This window comes from Pipra filicauda, unplaced genomic scaffold (assembly GCF_003945595.2).
Source record: "Pipra filicauda isolate LSUMZ 115617 unplaced genomic scaffold, ASM394559v2 scaffold42_size3861933_pilon, whole genome shotgun sequence".
NCBI lineage: Eukaryota > Metazoa > Chordata > Aves > Passeriformes > Pipridae > Pipra > Pipra filicauda.
In genome coordinates this window covers 3,208,785-3,226,398 of record NW_024104565.1, presented here as the reverse complement: position 1 = coordinate 3,226,398, position 17,614 = coordinate 3,208,785, and the positions used below count along the sequence as shown (strand labels likewise).

Sequence of the window (17,614 nt, the reverse complement as noted above, 5' to 3'; positions counted from 1 at the left end):
TGAAAAATCAAGTAAGATTTCAAATACATAGGCATAGCAAGAAAATACTCCAATATTATAGCATACTGAATTAAAGATCTTTAATAGTGCTCTTTATTTGTTTTGATTCAGACTAAAACTGGAATAGTTATTTTTATGTTTGTAGGCTAGTTCTGCCTCCACATGTATTTTCCTAATGTAGTTTCCAAAAGTTGCATACATCTGTCCTGTAGGGAAGCCCAAAAATGTAGATCTTTTTGCACCTGCAAATTTCAAAGCTAACAGAGATACAAGCAGCTCAAATTTATATGCTGCTCCTCTTTGATTCTCTCTACTTCAGGCAGAGCCAGGAGGCTTTCAGTCAGATTTAATTTACAGCAGTTGTGGGAGATGAATGGGCTTATTGACCACTTTCCCATTTCATTCCAAATGAGAATTTGGAACTTGCTAAGCCAGGAAGGCACTTTCCTCACACTGTCGGTTAGTGGCCAGGGGGCATTTAAATTTCACTTGAAAGAAGATGCAATTAAAAAATGTGAGTGTGTGTGTGGGAGTAGCTCTCCTTTCTTACTCTCACCACTGGATTCCTGGTTAACACTTTGAAGCTACAGCCTGGATGAACTTCTGCAGCTAAATGCAATTCTGTAAATGATCTGAGACCATGAGGCTTTGGTATCAGCCAGCTCCTCAAGTATTTCAGTGGGACAGCAAGACAGTGTTGACTAGAGAGAAAAGCATGAATCCCTTGTTTTGTGTAACTGTAGCTAGGAATGATTTCTTTTATGATTAGAAACCATTATAGGATACAGTTAGGCAAACAAGAATGAGCTGAGTATATGGCATTCAGTCATAAATGAATTTCTGTTGGTAACCTTAGGAGGTTATGATTGGGCAGTTTGGCCTGCAGTTCCTCCATATAATGGTCACTCAGTAGTGTTCATCAAGCCTGACACAATTATTTTTCAACTAAGTTTTCCTTGTTTTGTCAATGCAAACATGGAAATTTGGACCTAAGTAATACGTGACCAGAACACTTGATGACTTCTCTAAGCTTTCTAGAGCAGATATGATTCAAGTGTAGCTAAATATAATCCTGATGAAACAATCTGTTGTTTGTAGCTGTATGAAATAATGAGTATACCTATTTTGCTTAAGAAAATCAAAATAACACCTAAACAAATAAAAATAAAATAATAGTGACTTCTCTGACTTCACCTACTCCCTACATTTGGAGGTTCTTGAAAAGAAAGGAGTTGGACATGTCAAATTTTGAAGCACAAGGACATCTAGAAAAGGATTTCAGTATTACCAAATGCAGAAAAGAAAAGCTTAATAATTGCTGTAATTAAAAGAAAAAAGTTAATTTACTTTTTCTTGAATGTAGGAAACACATATTACTCTTCACAGTAAGTTCTCCCATAGGGCACCACATTCATCTGTGTACCATGGTGCCATGTGTCTTTGGAGAAGAGGATGATGTGCTGCCAGCTCTTGAAAAGGTATGCATAATAAAAACGAGTCAAGATTGTGATAACAGTATTTCAGACTATTAATTAGTTTTAAAGTGAAGTAATACTGGATTTTCATTTAGAGTTATTATGTTTAATGGTATAATATTAGTTTCAATATTAAATGGATAAGGGTATAAAATTTGCAAAAATTATCTTACTTGTAAGTTAGCATTGGGTAGTATTGTGGTTTACATAGAACAGCAGCACAAAGTGTTAAAAATACTCATGCATGTCTGAGGTACTCATATAACTCACTTTTTGGGGTATGTGATAAAATACATGTACATATTATAATTAATAAGCAAAAACACCTGCCTATTAAAATAAATTGTCACATCAGTAAAGTTAGTTTTTTCCCATGAGCTCACATATTACTTACTGGGTCCCAGAGCAGCTTTTATATCTAAAATGAGCAATTTAATCAAATAACTTTACATAGCTTGAGATAAGAGGCCCAGGAGAGCAATTACTACAGCTTTACTTCTTCATTGTCTACAATCCAGACAGATATCACTGTCATCCATATTTTCAAAATTTCTTTGGCAAGCGGTAAGCCCAAATATTTTTCATGGGCACTGAGGGGAGGGAATATAGTTTCTAGCTAACAGTTTTGCTAAAATATTTTAAAAGGTGAGTGTGACAACAAATTTACATAGCAGTGTAGATTCAGGGTCCTAATATTAGGGCACTAAAGCACATTTATGACATTTATTTTAGCAAGGAAGTTTAAATATAAGAAGTCAGACCATTAAAAATATCTTGTGGCTGTACTAATCCCTTGCCTTCAATTTCTGGATTCTGCTTTATTTTCTTTGTTGTCAAGAAAATAAAGCAGAATCTTATCTTTGGATCTTCCCTGCATTTCCTTTTAAAGACAGCATTTTCTCTACAAAGTGTCATTTGCAGGAAAGTATCCATATTCTTACACAGAAATCCTGATGAATATTAAAGATGCTTTAGGCAGCATGTATTCCGTCATTGTTTTCAGGGGATACGAATACTAATTTGTACTTTTATAACAGAAGATGCTGAGCATTTCAGCTAGCAAAGTCATATTATCACTGCAGTAGAAAGTCTCTGTATGCATCTTATTTTTGTTTAAATTTTCTAGGAGTATTGATACAGGAAAAATAAAACAATTAATAGATACATGTTATGATGTCTGTTATAGTGTTGTAACGTTTTAATTTCAGTAGCTAAAATCAGTGAAAATTTTGTATGCTTTTGAATACCAGAGACCTAATTGATTTTTTTAGTTTATAAAATTAATAACAATTCCTTGGATTTAGAAAAGTTTTGTACTTCTTTGCAGGAAGAAAGCTTGTATGCTGTCACAGCCTAGAAAGAAAACAAACAAAAATTTTAAAGGGATCTTTCTAACAGTGGTTGGGTTTATTCTCTCTTCCCAGGAGAGCTCTCGGTTTACAGAACAGGCTGTCACTATCCTGAAAGCTGTTGGAAATGTGATAAATAATTACAGCAGTAAGGATGAGCTTTCTAAAGCCTTGAAGGAATTGGAACTAACTCTCTGTCCTCCTGGCATCCATGGTACTGGAATGGCTGAAGAACTCTACAAGGTGAACAAACAATTTTAATAAGCATGTTAAACATTTTAATAAACATTAAAAGCTACAGAAGCTGGATAACAGCTTAACATTGTCATTACCCTCTTCAAAACAATGTCTGTGCATTTCAAAAGGACCACCTGCATGCTCTGAATGGGGCATTTGTTATAAAGTGTAAGCCCAAATAACATTACTTGCAACTGTATGATAATTTTCTTCTTTTAATAAGAACAAATTTCAATATGCGCAGAGCAGCACGTTCTAAATCAAGTCTATTTTTGTCAATCTAGTTTAGCATACTTTGGGGCAGAAAGCATAAGAGGTCTTTATATTAAGACTTCATTTTGGATTTAAAAGACTCTCCCTGAAATTCGGAAAAGCCAGAATGGTTCTTTTCTGTGTCTAAAGTTAATGGAGCAGAAAAACATTATTACAGCTTATATTACTGTAGGCAGTAATGAGGTTTTTTTCACTCATAGTATTTTTAGGTGTTTTTCTTTCTTTCTTGAAACTGCAAAATTCTTATTTCACTTTTCTGCTTTGTATGTGTGATAAATTAAAGGGTCTTTAGATACATGATGAAAATGTTACACTTTTCAGTAGATCTCTATCCTATGGGTTTTCAATATTATAAAAAGATTGCAACAAATAAAGTTTTATAAAGGACATGCTAATTTTTATTTGTATGTAAACGTTGATAATACTGTTATCAAGTTATAACTTGATAACAATCGTTAGAACTTGATTGTTCTACAGCCAGTACTTTATATATTCTACATTCATTTACTTTCATCACAGTACTAGAAAGCTCATGTAGCTTAGACTGTGTATTTTAGAATATTGAATAGAAGAAGGAGTTTAGTATTTTTATAATCACTGATATTAAATTTAGAACACGTAAGCCAGTGCTTTTATATGTTCGCTTGACACCATGCTCAAACTCAGCAAAACAACAGAATTAAGAAAGAATGATTCCAGGTGCAACACTCAGGAAAGAGGTCATTTTCATGCCAAGTCCACCAGAAAAGAAAATTGATTTGAACTCTCTGGAATGGAAAATACAAATTTTAAATGCATATGCTTACATAAAATTCGTGTAAAACTTAGAGACCTTAACAAAAATTCAATAGTCATGAACACACATATTCCTCTCTCACCCTCTAAGACCAATGTATAACTGAAAAAGAAAAAAAAAACAGAAATTGGATAAATGAGAGGCACTGAACTGACAGTGATTCAAGACTGAAAATATGGAAATTATCTATCTTTAACACAAACAATGAAAAACTACTCTGAATGTAAGAATGAATGTAGTAGATTCTTCACCAGTCTTAAATATTAAAAAGAAAAGATGAGTTTATTAATAATAAAATACATAAAATGTTTCCAGAAAGCAGAAGAATCCAAAATTAAGGAGCAATGAAAAAAAGAAATTATGGCTTTTCCATTAAGTTATTACTCTGTTCTTCAACTCAGATTATGAAACAAGTTCTGAAAAACACACTCTAAATTTTCTATCTATTATAAGGAGGGAAAATAAAAAAAAAAAAAGAAGAGACTGGATTTCTGCTCTTTAAAGAGCATCAATATGTCAAGAATAAAAATAGAGCCAAATCCTTCTCTGTGGTGTCACCTCCTAATCTAGTAAGCATGTCCATTCAGTTATCAGTCTCTACTCTGAAACCTCGAGTCATGAATGCAAGCTGTCATGATAATAATTATAATATGTTCTTCTGTCCTCTGGTATAAGGCCATCAATCTACTACACATAAACCATTAAGATATTTTGGGTAACAAACACGCTGAAGGATAAGTCCTATTTTTAGTAAGCCAGACATGACACAGGTTTTCTTTTGATTTTTGGCTTGAAGCATTGTAGTCCTACAGCTGGGACTAATTTTCAGATACTTTATTTTTGTAGATGAAGTTTAAGACTTCATGTTTACATGATACAGGAAAAGAGCTAAACAGTATTTGAAACAATAATGAGAAGCAATATAAATCAGCTTTTAACAATTAATCATTCTTTAAATGCTTTTCCGCATTTTGATTTTAGGTTTTCAATATTGCGTTCTGGTGTTTGATCAATTATGTAATAGACGAGAAGACTCCTTACAGATATAAACTTGCCTTCAGGTCTTTCACTTTGGATTTTGAAGACTTTAAGATTTCTGGGGATGACCCTGTATTTTCAGGTACTGTATTGGTATTGCTAATCACTTCAAATATGTCTGCCCATTCTTATTTTTGAGGAAGCCAGCTCTTCACTAATCTTGTTTTTTCTTGCCTAAGTAGGCACATATCATTTTTAAGCCAGAGACTTCTACTGTTGACAGCACATCTGAGACTCATCTCAGAATAGAAATGATCCTTTTCTTTCTTCCAGAAAGTCTGTTTAGCCTTTGTTAATTTATAAAATTACCCTGAGTCTTCCCTAGCTTGCATTTGCTAGTATTGACAAACATTAACAAACATCTACAGGTGCATTTTTTACCTGATGTACTGCAGATCATTACTTTTGTTCAAATTACCATTTGAAAAGATCTTAAATGCATATATTGTTCACAAAATGAGAGTGAAGGAAGACTTAAGTTAGTACCTTTGTTGAAAGTTTCTTAGTTATGGGTTGAGGATTTTTTGTTTGTTTCTTTTAGGGGGAGGGATATTTTGATTTTTGTTGGCTTGCTTGCTTACTTACTTGCTTGTTTTTTAAGCTTATTATTTGGGAAATTGTATTGGCTGACTAGTTAGCTGGCTAATCACACGTGCAGTGTGGAACTGGCTACAGCACCATCTACCTCTTCTCCAGCCTGTGATTAGGGTATGCTGTGTACCCAAACGTGCTGTGAGAGGAGCCACTGGAAGGCCAACTTATTTATTACAAGTAGGGAAAATTCTCTTCCTGCAGGTTTTTTGCTTCATTTTGTATGCAGGCTGGAGGCATTATGTATTAGGTTTGCCTGGCAACCAAATATATGGCTCTTTTCCATTTTAAAACTTACTTTTCAGTCCATGTAACTTTTTAATCTGTTGATATTAACATTTAATAATAAAAGCTTTATGTATATGGTTTCATACTACAACAAAAAAAGGATTTATCTGAAAAATTGATCACCATTTGAAGGCCTTTCAGAGGGACTTAGCTTTTCCTTCTTCTCTTATGAACTTACAGAATAAAGTGTTTCTACATGGTGAATAATCAACTTTCTTTTGATTATTCATTTTATTCTAGAAAGTCAGTATAAAAAAAGAAATTAAAATTTACACAAAAATCTTTACTGACACAATGATGTAATGCCCTTATTCTTTTAAGAAAGCACATATACTTGTCTCTCTTTACTGGGGACTTTCCTCCAAAACCCTCTCTTCTGAAGAATATTCTGTGAGACATCAGGTATTTTGAAGGGAATTGCATCCCATGGCAAGAGTATAAGTTATAAGGGTCAGCATATTGACATTTGTCACACCACTTGAAGTAAACAACACCTGTCACATTTTTTCAAGATGACTGTGCTACTGATTTCTGTATTCCAAAAAAAAAAAAACCTTAAACACTTGTCAGCAATAAAAGAGAAGACATTTTAAAAATAGATTTGAATAATTAGCACAGTTGACAGGTTGTAACAAAGACCTCATATATTTTACTAAAATATGAGATCCACTGTGATAGAATATTTTTTAGGATTTGGGCAGTGAATCAAAAAAGTGGAATGAATGTATGGAGGAAGAAAGTTCTGTTTCAGTTTTCTTTCCTCCAGTATCCAGTGTATCCTTTAAATGTGTTTGCTTTTACAGAATTAAATAGGAAAATATTCCTATTGGACTGCAAAGTTAATTGTTTCCCTTTGGTTCTATTGACATTGGACATTTTTTCACCTTTATTAATGTTTGCTCTGCTTAATAAAGGCTGCATTGGAGTAAGTGTATGATTTTGTTCAGATTCCATCCAGAAACCTAAAGAAATAAAGCATATAAATCAAGTGAAAAAGTCAAGTTAAAATAGGTAGATATCAGGAAAAAAAGGTGAGGAATGCATTGTAGGAACACCTAGAAGGATTGGCATCACCTGATTTGCTTGGCCTATTAGCACTGCTGCACTGTCAGGATAGTTGCTCAGATCTTGTTAAGACTTTAATTGTGACCTTTTGGAACCTAACAGACATCAGTGCAAACTACTATAACAGGGTACTGCAATATTCTTGTTGTCTATGTCTGAGAGTATATATTTTTTTTTTTTAAATTTTATATTAGCATATTCAGTTTGCACTGTGTGCTGAATTAATCTCAAGATTTACCAAGGGCAGGGATATTGTGATGTACTGCAGTTAGTGGTCATGTCTGGTAAGGTTTCTGAGAAGCCATCTGAAAATGATCTAGTGGCATTTATTTGTCTGCCAAATATCATCCATCCCCATGGAGCAATTCACACAGGAGCCACAAGAAACAAGTGGAAGATGGTACTGTGTAAACATATGAAAAAGAGATGGAAATTTCTGAACTGAGTGCTTCTCCATGGCATGGCTCTTCTATGGTCTTGTGGGAAGAGAGTGGATAAAGGGGCCCTGCAGAACTTTGGGCAGTCATGAAATGCTGAATTTGTAGAGGTATGTGATTCCTCCTGGGAAAGGAAGTGTATCAGGATGATGTTACACAAGAGATAGACTTAATGGCTCAGTACTGCTTGCCTGCTCTCTGTCACACATGTTCTTTGTTTACCTTGTCCTGGTTGCTTTGTGCCCAATAGTGAGCCAGCTCAGTTCATTAACTCACTGGAGGTCTGCAGCACTGATTTTCAAGTCTCAGACACCTGACAGTCAGTTAGGCACATTTCAAAGGCTACATTTCTTTCTTATGGATAAATTCCAACTTTGAAGTTGGAAGTGGAATACTCTTTGTGTACAGTTCTTTTAAAACATTCTTGTATGAAGTTCTACCTAGAAGTCAAGCTGTTTGCTATAAGCTTATCCCAGCTGTGTAAACCATAGTTGAGAAGTTCTGTTCCTGCTTAGTTCTTTTCCAGAATATGCTTCTCTTTCCTCCAGGAACATAGGTTAAGATCAGTGGTCATACAGTTGTTGTTGCTGTGTGACTGAAGAGAGAATTTGAACATTTGTTTCTTCTTGCACTTTGGATTTGAACTTGAGTTCCAGTAAAGGGTGAAGGAAAGTTTGGCATTATTTGGTTGAATATGTAAAGTGTCTGTTGAGTACATGCAAAACACACCTTTTTAAAAAAAGTCATTGTTACATTGCCTACAAGAAAACTGCAGCTGATTTTATAGTGAACAAAGTCTTGCAAGGCTACTTTGAAAATTTCAGTTTATTATTAGAAGGGGTGTCTTCTGACTAATAGCGATGCTATGACAGAAATTTTTGATGAATCAGTTTTCAGTCATAATGTCAAATTTGAAGTGTCCACTAGTTAATATTGGTTGATTTAAAGCATGTCACAGTAACACATTTCTCTGCTTATAAGACAAATATTAAGAAATGTTAAGTAAAAAAAGCCTTTAAAGATCAAAATATTTAATGTCGACCTCATTACTTTGACTTGAATGTTACAAAGAAAAATATTTTGGTTCTTCTGACATTGTATTAAAGTTAGAACAAAATAGAAACTCCTTAGGAATGTATACTTTCAAAAGACATTCAGCATTTTTGATTTTCAGCCTGTTCTAGGGTAACTTTTTACTGTTTCAAAATATACAAATTTTTATATTTGTATATTCAGAAACAGTTTAGCATATAACTAAGTGACTGCATATCCATATATTTTTTAGCCTCACAAATGAAATGTTTTATTTCTAGATAAATACATATTTATTTCTAGTTGTGGAGTCTACTTGCCATCCTTAGTGGATAAAATTTTAAGCATGGTCATAGGGCAACACCATACCAATACTTCCTGTGTGTACTTTTATATATTAGGATCTCCTTACTTATTTAGTCAATATGTGTATATGCATGTTCATATAAAAAGTATACAACTTCTACTTTATAATATATTATTTTGCCTTATATGAGGAATGTAGGCTCTGCAGCAAAGGTCATTCTTCTGAGCTAAAACAAATGCTGAAAATTGAAGTCTATTTCCTTTCCTTGAAAACAATTATTAGTGGAGTCAAAAGCCATTTTGCCACTGTCTTTTTAATTATAAAATAGACAAGCTTGTAGATTCATTTTGAAATGTATTATGTTGATGAATAAATGGGAGAAGCTAAGAGCCAAAATATTCTAGAGATACACAGACAGGACACATCTTAGAACATGTTAAATTCCAGTTGGATATTAGGAAAACATTTTTATCAAAGAGACTAGTCAAAAGTTGGAAGAGAATGCCCAGTGAAGTTATGGAGTCTCCATGGTTATGAAAGTATTAAAAAATGGACTGGACATTTACTCTAAATTGATCCTGGTTTGGATGTGGAATTAGACCAGATGACCTTCAGTGATCCACTCCAGCCCTTGTTATTCTGTGATTATATGCTGTTTTATAAAAGTGGTTTTGCCATTCATACTGTTGAGTTCTAATCTGTTTTCTATTGAAGTAGGTTTGTGTAATCTTTCAGAGTCACCAAGTATTAAAGGGGCTTTCTGGAGTTTGGAAATGCAACATTGATGAGAAAGAGTGGCTGGGAACACATCCAGATTTAACAGTATTCAATAGAAGAGATTAGATTGAAGTGTGTGATCTGGTTGATGAAGGCAATATCTTTTCTTAAGCTAGTTGATTTGTCTTCAATGTTGTCTACATTTTTCATGCAGTTTCCTCTCTTCTCCTTTTTGTTTGTTGGTACTTCCTTTTGCAGAACTGTTTCCTTCCTATCATGCTGTCTTGCTTCTCTTGTTCTATATCTGTGCAGTTCCAAACTGGCCCCCTGGCACTGGCTCCTTGTAGTGTTGTTCCCCACACCCTCTTCCTAAGCCCGGGTGGTAATGACTCCCAGGATGCTGATTCTAAGCAAGGATGCCTTCAAAGAGCTCATTACTAACCTGTCAGAACTTACTAATTTCTGTTCCACTGCAAAACTTCTTAGTAACAGAAAGTCAGAGAAGTGAACTCTCCCTTTATGACAGACCTTATCCTTATTCCATGTCTTCTTAGTGAAGGCAGAATAAAATGTTTTGAACAACACTGGTGTTTAAATCATTACTTAATAAAATTATCATATTGAGAGAGAGAAGAACTTAAAATTTTGTGAAGCTCTTTTAAACTGTGTTTACAGTCAGGCTTTAATGTATCAAAACCTTTTGGTTCATATTTAGAAGGATATTTTAAAATTACATTAGGAGATAATTTTAAAAAATGCACTGCAATAGCTGGCAATAAAGAGAAGAATTAAGTGATTTGGTATTTGGGATTAGTGATTGCATTTTGACTTTGCGTGATTATACAGTATATTTTCTGTAATTTTATCATGATAAAACCAAGATTTTAAGAGCAATATTTTTGTCATAAAAGTTTTATGCTGAAACCACACTGTTTCTAAGTTACAGCTCTCTTGCCCTTTTGTGTTTATTTGTTTTTTTTATTTATTTTTAATTCATTATAAGCAGCTGTAGGACTTCCAGTGTTGTAGATGTTGGTCATTCTCCCCTTCTTTCAGAGAGCAGTGAGCAGAATCTCGGTAGTTGGCAGGACCAAACTCCCACATCTGAAGAACAAGCAGCAGCTCTCAAAATTCAAGCCATCTGGAGAGGGTCCTATGTTAGGACAGTACTGAAGAGTAGAATACCAGGTATGTAGTTTAAAAATGCCTTTCAAAAATGTTTCATACTTTATCTTATTCAAATCAAAAGATCACAGAATATGCAAAGTTGGAAGGGACCCACAAGGATCCATCAAGTCCAGTTCCTGGCCCTGCAAAGAATCCTCCCAGAGAGTCACACCATTTGCCTGAGAGTATTGTCCAAATGCTTCTTGAGCTCTGCCAGGCTTGGCGCTGTGACCACTTCCCTGGGGAGCCTATTCCAGAGCCCAACCACTCTCTGGTTGAAGAATCCTTTTCTAATATCTGACCTAAACCTCCACTGACACAACTTAATGCCATTCCCTTGGGTGTCACAGATCACCACAGAGATCAGTCCTGTAAGGATTTTTTGACTTAATTAACGTCTAGTTAAAATTAACTGAAATGCAGTAAACATTGTAGTTCTATTAAGTATACCTAACCACTCAGCACATACAGTATTAAAAAGTAGAGGAAAGATACACTACCTCCGCTAGATATGCATAGATATTAAACCAGAATTTACAGTCATGTAGATTTAACTCAGAGCTGGGCAATGTTGGGTTTTTTTTTCTGGAAATACAAAGGAAATCATACAAGAATGTGAGCCTCATAATGGATAATAAGTGGAACACACACAGTCTCAAAGGCTGATACTTTGCTCGAAAGATACTATACCTGATACTATCTTTCTTTCTTATGTATATAGATAGAGGAATCTTACATAGCAGTTCAAGACTTGTAGTACATTTCCTATTCAGCAATTCTATTATCTCATCTTAAATGTTGTGTCCAAATGAAGTGTCCACAGTCCAAGACAAAAGACAGGTAGATAACAACTGCAGAATTCTGAGTAGAGTTGTAAGGATCAGGATTAAAGAGGGACCTTGTAATTGCAGGTTGATAGTTTGTAATTTCAGAAAGACAAGATAAAGAAAGACTTCACTATAATCTTTAAGTACCCATTTGAGTAAGGGAATTTGATAGCAATAGGATCTTTAGCCTGAGATCCAAAGGCTAAACAAGAAGATCTTTAGTCTGAGATTCAAAGATTGTGACTTGAAACCCGACACATTCAAGTTAGAAGTAGCATTTATTTTTAAAAGAATAAGGTATTTATTGGAATAAACCCAAATTTGTGTTGTAGTACTGAAAAATGTTAAAATCAAACAGATGCTCATCAAATTCAAAATTAATAATTTATTTATGACATTAATATGTTAGCAGGACTGTTACATAGAGAGTTAGATCATAGTGATTCCTTTTAGCCTCACAGTATAGGAATGTCTGAGGGTCATGACAAAGAAAACTGCTCCATTTTAAGATATACATTGCCTCTTCAGTAAGTAATTGCCATTCTGCTGAAAGCTCCTTCTTAAATTACCATAATTGCTGGGGCTCCTTCACCTATACATTTATCTGTACCAAATGGTCTCTTTTGCCTTTTGTACCTTCATCTCCTTATCTGTAGATCTGGTGTTGCCTCTTTCTGTAGACAAGTCTTGCCCAATCTTTCTTATTCAGTAGTCTAGTGCCTTTCTATATTTGTTTTTGAAGTGCCATGCAAATTAGGAATTTCCCTAAACTTTCACTAGTATTATTAATCCATACAAATCCTACAGCCCATAAGCTGTTCTTCTGAAGTTTAGATTTTAGATGTTTTGTCATTTGAGCTCTATATTAGTATACCAACTCTTTTCCTCATTTGTCTATAATATCTTTCTTAACTTCTTATTTGTTACCTTTAATTCTGGTATTATTTTTATGGTCCTATACTGTAGGGTTTTTTAATCATACTATATTTCTCCTCCTTTCCCTCCATTATCTATAATTTTTTTCTCTCTTATTTGTCATTACAGTAAAGTGTTACTATTCTTGCCCCTCTTTTTTTTGTTGTTTTCTTTTAGTTTTCCCTTCCAGTTCCATTGCTAGTTGCTTATGCAATAAAGGAGAATTTCACCCAACTTAAGTCTTGACAAGTCAGAAAACAGGTCCAGACTAGTTGCCTAGTCTTCATCTGTGTTCTGTGAATAGAAGTTGATACCTTAAGATGACAACACATCCTGTCATCTGAGAGGTATCCAACATGGGTGGGATTAATTACCTGCTGGAGCTGCCCAATTCTTTTCTTTTTAACTGCACAGATAGCCTAGGTACATCCCTTCCTGGTATCTGCAAATGAGAGTTGCTTTGAATTAAAGAGCCTATTCTCTGAGGACAGAAATTACCACATATCACCACGTGTTACAGTGAAAAAGCTGTAAATTAGAGAAAATATTGATCACGTCATTTTTGCAGTTATAGGAGTGCTGAAAAGTACAAAGGTGATGAACAGTGGAATATCCTCTGTCAAAGGAGAAAACAGTTTTCAGCTCAGTGAGACTCCTGTAAAACTACAAATAAAAACTAGTGATTCATAAGGCGATTTACTTGTATGAGTGGCATTTTTCAGAAGTATTTGGCAGGTGTAAAATTTAAACAATGCAGAAGTTGGATGTTATATTTTCTAACTTTTTTATTATTTCTAGGTACTAGAGAAAATGCTATTGTTGAAGAAACCTTGAAAACATTGTGGACTATGATTGAATTAAATTTTGAACAGTGTGCTATAATGTTGTTAAGGTAATCATGCAATAAATAAAACTATTCAATTGCAGGCAGTAACATAGAATTGTCATAAATTGCTATTTCACAAAATAAACATGGTAAGAGCATTATTAGGTTTAAAATTACAAAACCCTGTTGGAGGAGATGAGATGTTTTCAGTGAAAATAAGCTATGCTTTATTCTGCGTACCCTACATGAGTAAAATCTAATTTTTAGATATGTTACAGATTTTTTTTCCTACAACTTCAGCTACAATATTATCTTTTTCCTGTATTTATCCTTTTTTTTAGTGTCTTGTGGGCTGTTTCATAAGTATAGATCTGATACTGATTCCTCAGTTAAGCAGTTAGCTAGTTGATTTAAAGAAACTTTTCAATTCACGCTATCTGCTAAGGAATAGACATTAGAAAGGGAATAACTATACTATTTAATGTTACCACCATTTATTATCTAGTCATAGGACTTTTTGTTGCGCTTGCTTGAAGCGAAGTAGATGTATTTCTAGGTAGATGCTTTCCCTGGTATTTTATTACAACTTTTGCAAAGACAGCTATTCCAATTTCAGTAGTGTTCATTAAGCCATTTGCAAGCATGACACTTTTTGAGGATCACGTATTTCCATTAAGTCATTCAAAAATATCTCTGCTAGTGTTCACACAACTGATCTAGCAGTAGATCAGTTCTTTCAGGGGTAAGGAGTCTGAACTAGCAATAATTACTGCCTGTGGGTGTAAATCCTTACTCCCTATAACCAGTAACTTGAGCAGCACTCATATCAGGTATAATTTCATTTTACTTTTTAGTGTTTCTAATCCTGTAAAACCTTTGTATGTTGATGATATCAGGACTTTGCAACCCCAGCCTTGTTACAAGTATTAGACCTCCATTTAAGATTTGCAGCACCTCTAAATCAGCAAATTAGATGCAGTTTTTAGTCTGCCTTCAGACTTTTAAAACTTATGGGTTCAAAGGCATTGTCCCAATGGATACATTTGAGTGTTAAAGTCATGCTGATGTGCTTGTGCTTAATTTTTTTTAGCAGCTGACAGAATTGCTTTTAATATAACAAGCTAGCCCCTTGGTCAACAAGTTTTCCTTTTATCCCTTTCTTGTTCAAAAAAGTTTTAAAATTAAATAAAGGGGTTTGAAATCTCCTAATGATGCCACAGCTTGAAGATGACCGTTTAATGTAAAGAAAGTTATATTAGCTGATATCTATTTAAAAAAAAAGAGGTAAAGTTTTGTAGAAGCCATAACATTTTGGGCTATTAGAAGAAATTGTAGTCATAGATAGACTGATGGAGAGAAATACATGTATTTCTTTGCCATTAGCTCTGAAAAAGCTGATCCCTATGTGATTTTTTTTTCAGAGAACAGCTACTAGAGAAACATTTTTATATTGTTTTTTTACATTCGTGCACAAAGCAGTGTTATTCATTACTGGAATAAGTAAAAGTCAGGATATATGTGCCTTCATGATTAGATTTAAATATTTATCTTGTTTGCTGCTTTCCAGAGAAATGTTTAAAAGAAACTGTAAGTCAATTGAAAAGTTTCCTTGTTATGAAGATGAATGGTGTAAAATGTCTTTTGCTGACTATGCTGTAACTTGTGCTGATCACCCACCACACGTGTGGTTCTTGGTTTTTAGGTGAGTTTCATACAGCCCTATATAACTCTTGTGGGAAAGTAGTGCTGATAGGCTGTGTTTTTTCACTAACCTGCTTTAAAAACTTACTTCTATTTGCCTGCTTTCCCTAAATTCTGATGTATACTTGTCCTGGTTTTGGCTGGAGCAGAGTTCATTTTCTTGTTCATTTCTTCTTCATTTTCTTCCTAGTAACTGGTACAGTGCTGTGTGTTTTGATTTAGTATGGGAATAATGTTGATAACACATTGATGTTTTGGTTGTTGCTGAGTAGTGCTTATCCCAGTTCAAGAACTTTTTGGTGTCTCGCACTCTGGCAGTGGGAAAGTGCATAAAAATCTGGGAGGGAGCATGGCCAGGACAGCTGTCCTGAACTGGCCAAAGGGATGTCCTATACCACAGAATGGCCTGCTCAGTATATAAAGTGGGGGGAATTACCTGGAAGGGGGCTGATCACTGCTCGGGAACAGGCATTGGTCAGTGGGTGGCAAACAATTGTATTATGCATCACTTGTTTCTCTTGGTTTCTGTTAGTCTCTCTCCCTCTCCTTATCATTTAAGTTATTAATATTATTAGCATATTTATTATTATATTTTTTTCCAGTTATTAAATTGTTCTTAATACACGAGGTTTACCTTTCCTTTCTGATTCTTCTCCCCGGGGTGGATTGGGTGGGGGGAGTGAGCAAGCGGCCGTGTGGTACTTCATTGCTGGCTGGGGTTAAACCATGACAATACTTTTGCTTTGTGTTACACAAATCCCTTTTTTTGTGAAAATAATTTTGATACTATTTGAATATTTTTTTAGAGAAATATTTATTGTTCCAGAAGACATGCTTATAGTGACAAAGATGTATACCACTATCCCTTCTTGTAGACTTCATGTTGTTGATAATGACACACTGGAGGAAATGCCACATGTCTTTTTCGAAGTGGCACCTCATGTTTATCCCAAAAATAAGGTAAATGCAAATAATTGCTGTGAAAAGTATAATTTTAAGAATAATAAGTGCCCAAATTCTTTGGACATTTTTAGCTATGTCGTAGTGTTCTACTTAAAAGTGCACCCTTATTTATTAGCAAGTTTGAACAGAGATTGTCGCTAATTTGCTTCTGTGCTGAACCTTTTATAGTGAAGGAATAGACTTAATTTTATTTGATGTTTTTTTGCTGTTGCTAAATGCAGAAATATCATTTGGTTCCCTGTGCTGTGCTATTCTGTGGCAATGTGGTTGATGCTGGTGCTGTGCACGTGACAGAACAACCTTCAAGAGTTAAGGGTCAAACTAAAAATAAAGTTTAAATAGCCTTTTATAAATCATTCCTACAAAAACTAGCATGCATCTTCAGACACTAAAGGTAATTGCAGCATTGATGCCAAATACAGCTTTAGACGTGCTCCCCCTCCCAAGTCCTGCATGTTACTTTGGAAGCACTGGTGTAAATTACTTCTAAAAAAGCCTCTATATTGTTAAATAATTATTACCGTTTCCCATCCTCCTGCCTTTTGACCTTTGGGCTAAAGAAGACACTCTAGTCAACCTTACCTCACAAGTTATATGTTCTACACTCTTGATTACTCTCTTCTCTGGACTCTTTCCAACTGCTGTTATTTGGAGTTTTTTCTTGTTTATCATGCATAACACTGAGCACAGTAAACTTTATTCCAGTGTATAACTTGTGGCCATACAAATGGTGAGTAAGGAATGTTAAGTTTACATCTTGTGGGCTTTACTTTTGCTTATATAACCAACTGTGATGCTTGCCCTATTTTGCAGTGCCATTGCTACTTCATGTACTTCTGTAACCCTAGTACTTTCTTGAAGAACTGAATCCTGTACTTTATTATTCTTGAGTAAATATAGTGTATTTCACTACTGATTTTAATGTTGTTTTTTCAGGCCATTTCCCCAGTTTAAAATAATCTTTAATTCTAATTTTCTCTTCCTCTAAAGCTATCATACTTCCTAGTTTGTAATATTAGCTAATTAAGCATATATATTCTCCATTTCACCATCTCAATAGATATATATTTTTAGAAAAAATTTTTGAATGGAATCAGGTTCAGGTTAGATCTTTGAAATCTCACTGACTGCATCCTTCTCTTTCAAAAGGAGCCATGAATATGTGCTTTCTGGATGTGATTGTTCAACAGTCACCCTAATTTCTTCATTATGACAGCATTTCCTTTGGCTTAGAAGAGTGATCAAAGAGACAGTGTCAGATATCTCCTTCTTTCCCATACTGTGCTTTCCTAAAAAGGGAATCTTGGTTGGATTGACAGGACTTATTCTTTACAGTTTTTTTGCTATGTTGAGGGGGTTGCAAGGAGTTCATACTACTAGTTATTTCATGATGCTTTCAGCCTTTGGGGTTATGCTGACTGATACTAAGTACCTTAGTGTCCTCCATTGATTATCAAACATAATTTGAATGTTTAATCATTGTTTTAGTCTGTTATTTAATTATCCTTCAGACAGTTCAGCATTTCATCAGACCTGACTAGTCCAAATTCTTGATTTATCTGTATTATTTACTACTTAATTTCCTATTCTGGTCTGTCTCTTATCTCTTA

The 17,614-nt window shown here is 34.5% G+C and overlaps 1 protein-coding gene across 6 annotated transcripts in view; it reads left to right on the top strand.

The window, feature by feature from the left end:
- Positions 1-17,614, top strand: part of ADGB (androglobin) — a 108,723-nt gene that overhangs the window by 62,145 nt on the left and 28,964 nt on the right. For 5 of the 6 annotated variants that reach the window (XM_027739531.2, XM_027739535.2, XM_027739530.2 and 2 more), the window contains 7 exons: positions 1,364-1,478; positions 2,900-3,067; positions 5,112-5,250; positions 10,662-10,793; positions 13,313-13,406; positions 14,908-15,042; positions 15,848-16,001. In XM_027739531.2, the coding sequence (XP_027595332.1) occupies positions 1,364-1,478; positions 2,900-3,067; positions 5,112-5,250; positions 10,662-10,793; positions 13,313-13,406; positions 14,908-15,042; positions 15,848-16,001 (937 nt within the window). The remainder of the gene's footprint in view (positions 1-1,363; positions 1,479-2,899; positions 3,068-5,111; positions 5,251-10,661; positions 10,794-13,312; positions 13,407-14,907; positions 15,043-15,847; positions 16,002-17,614) is intronic. The other variant, XM_027739533.2, reaches the window with a different exon arrangement.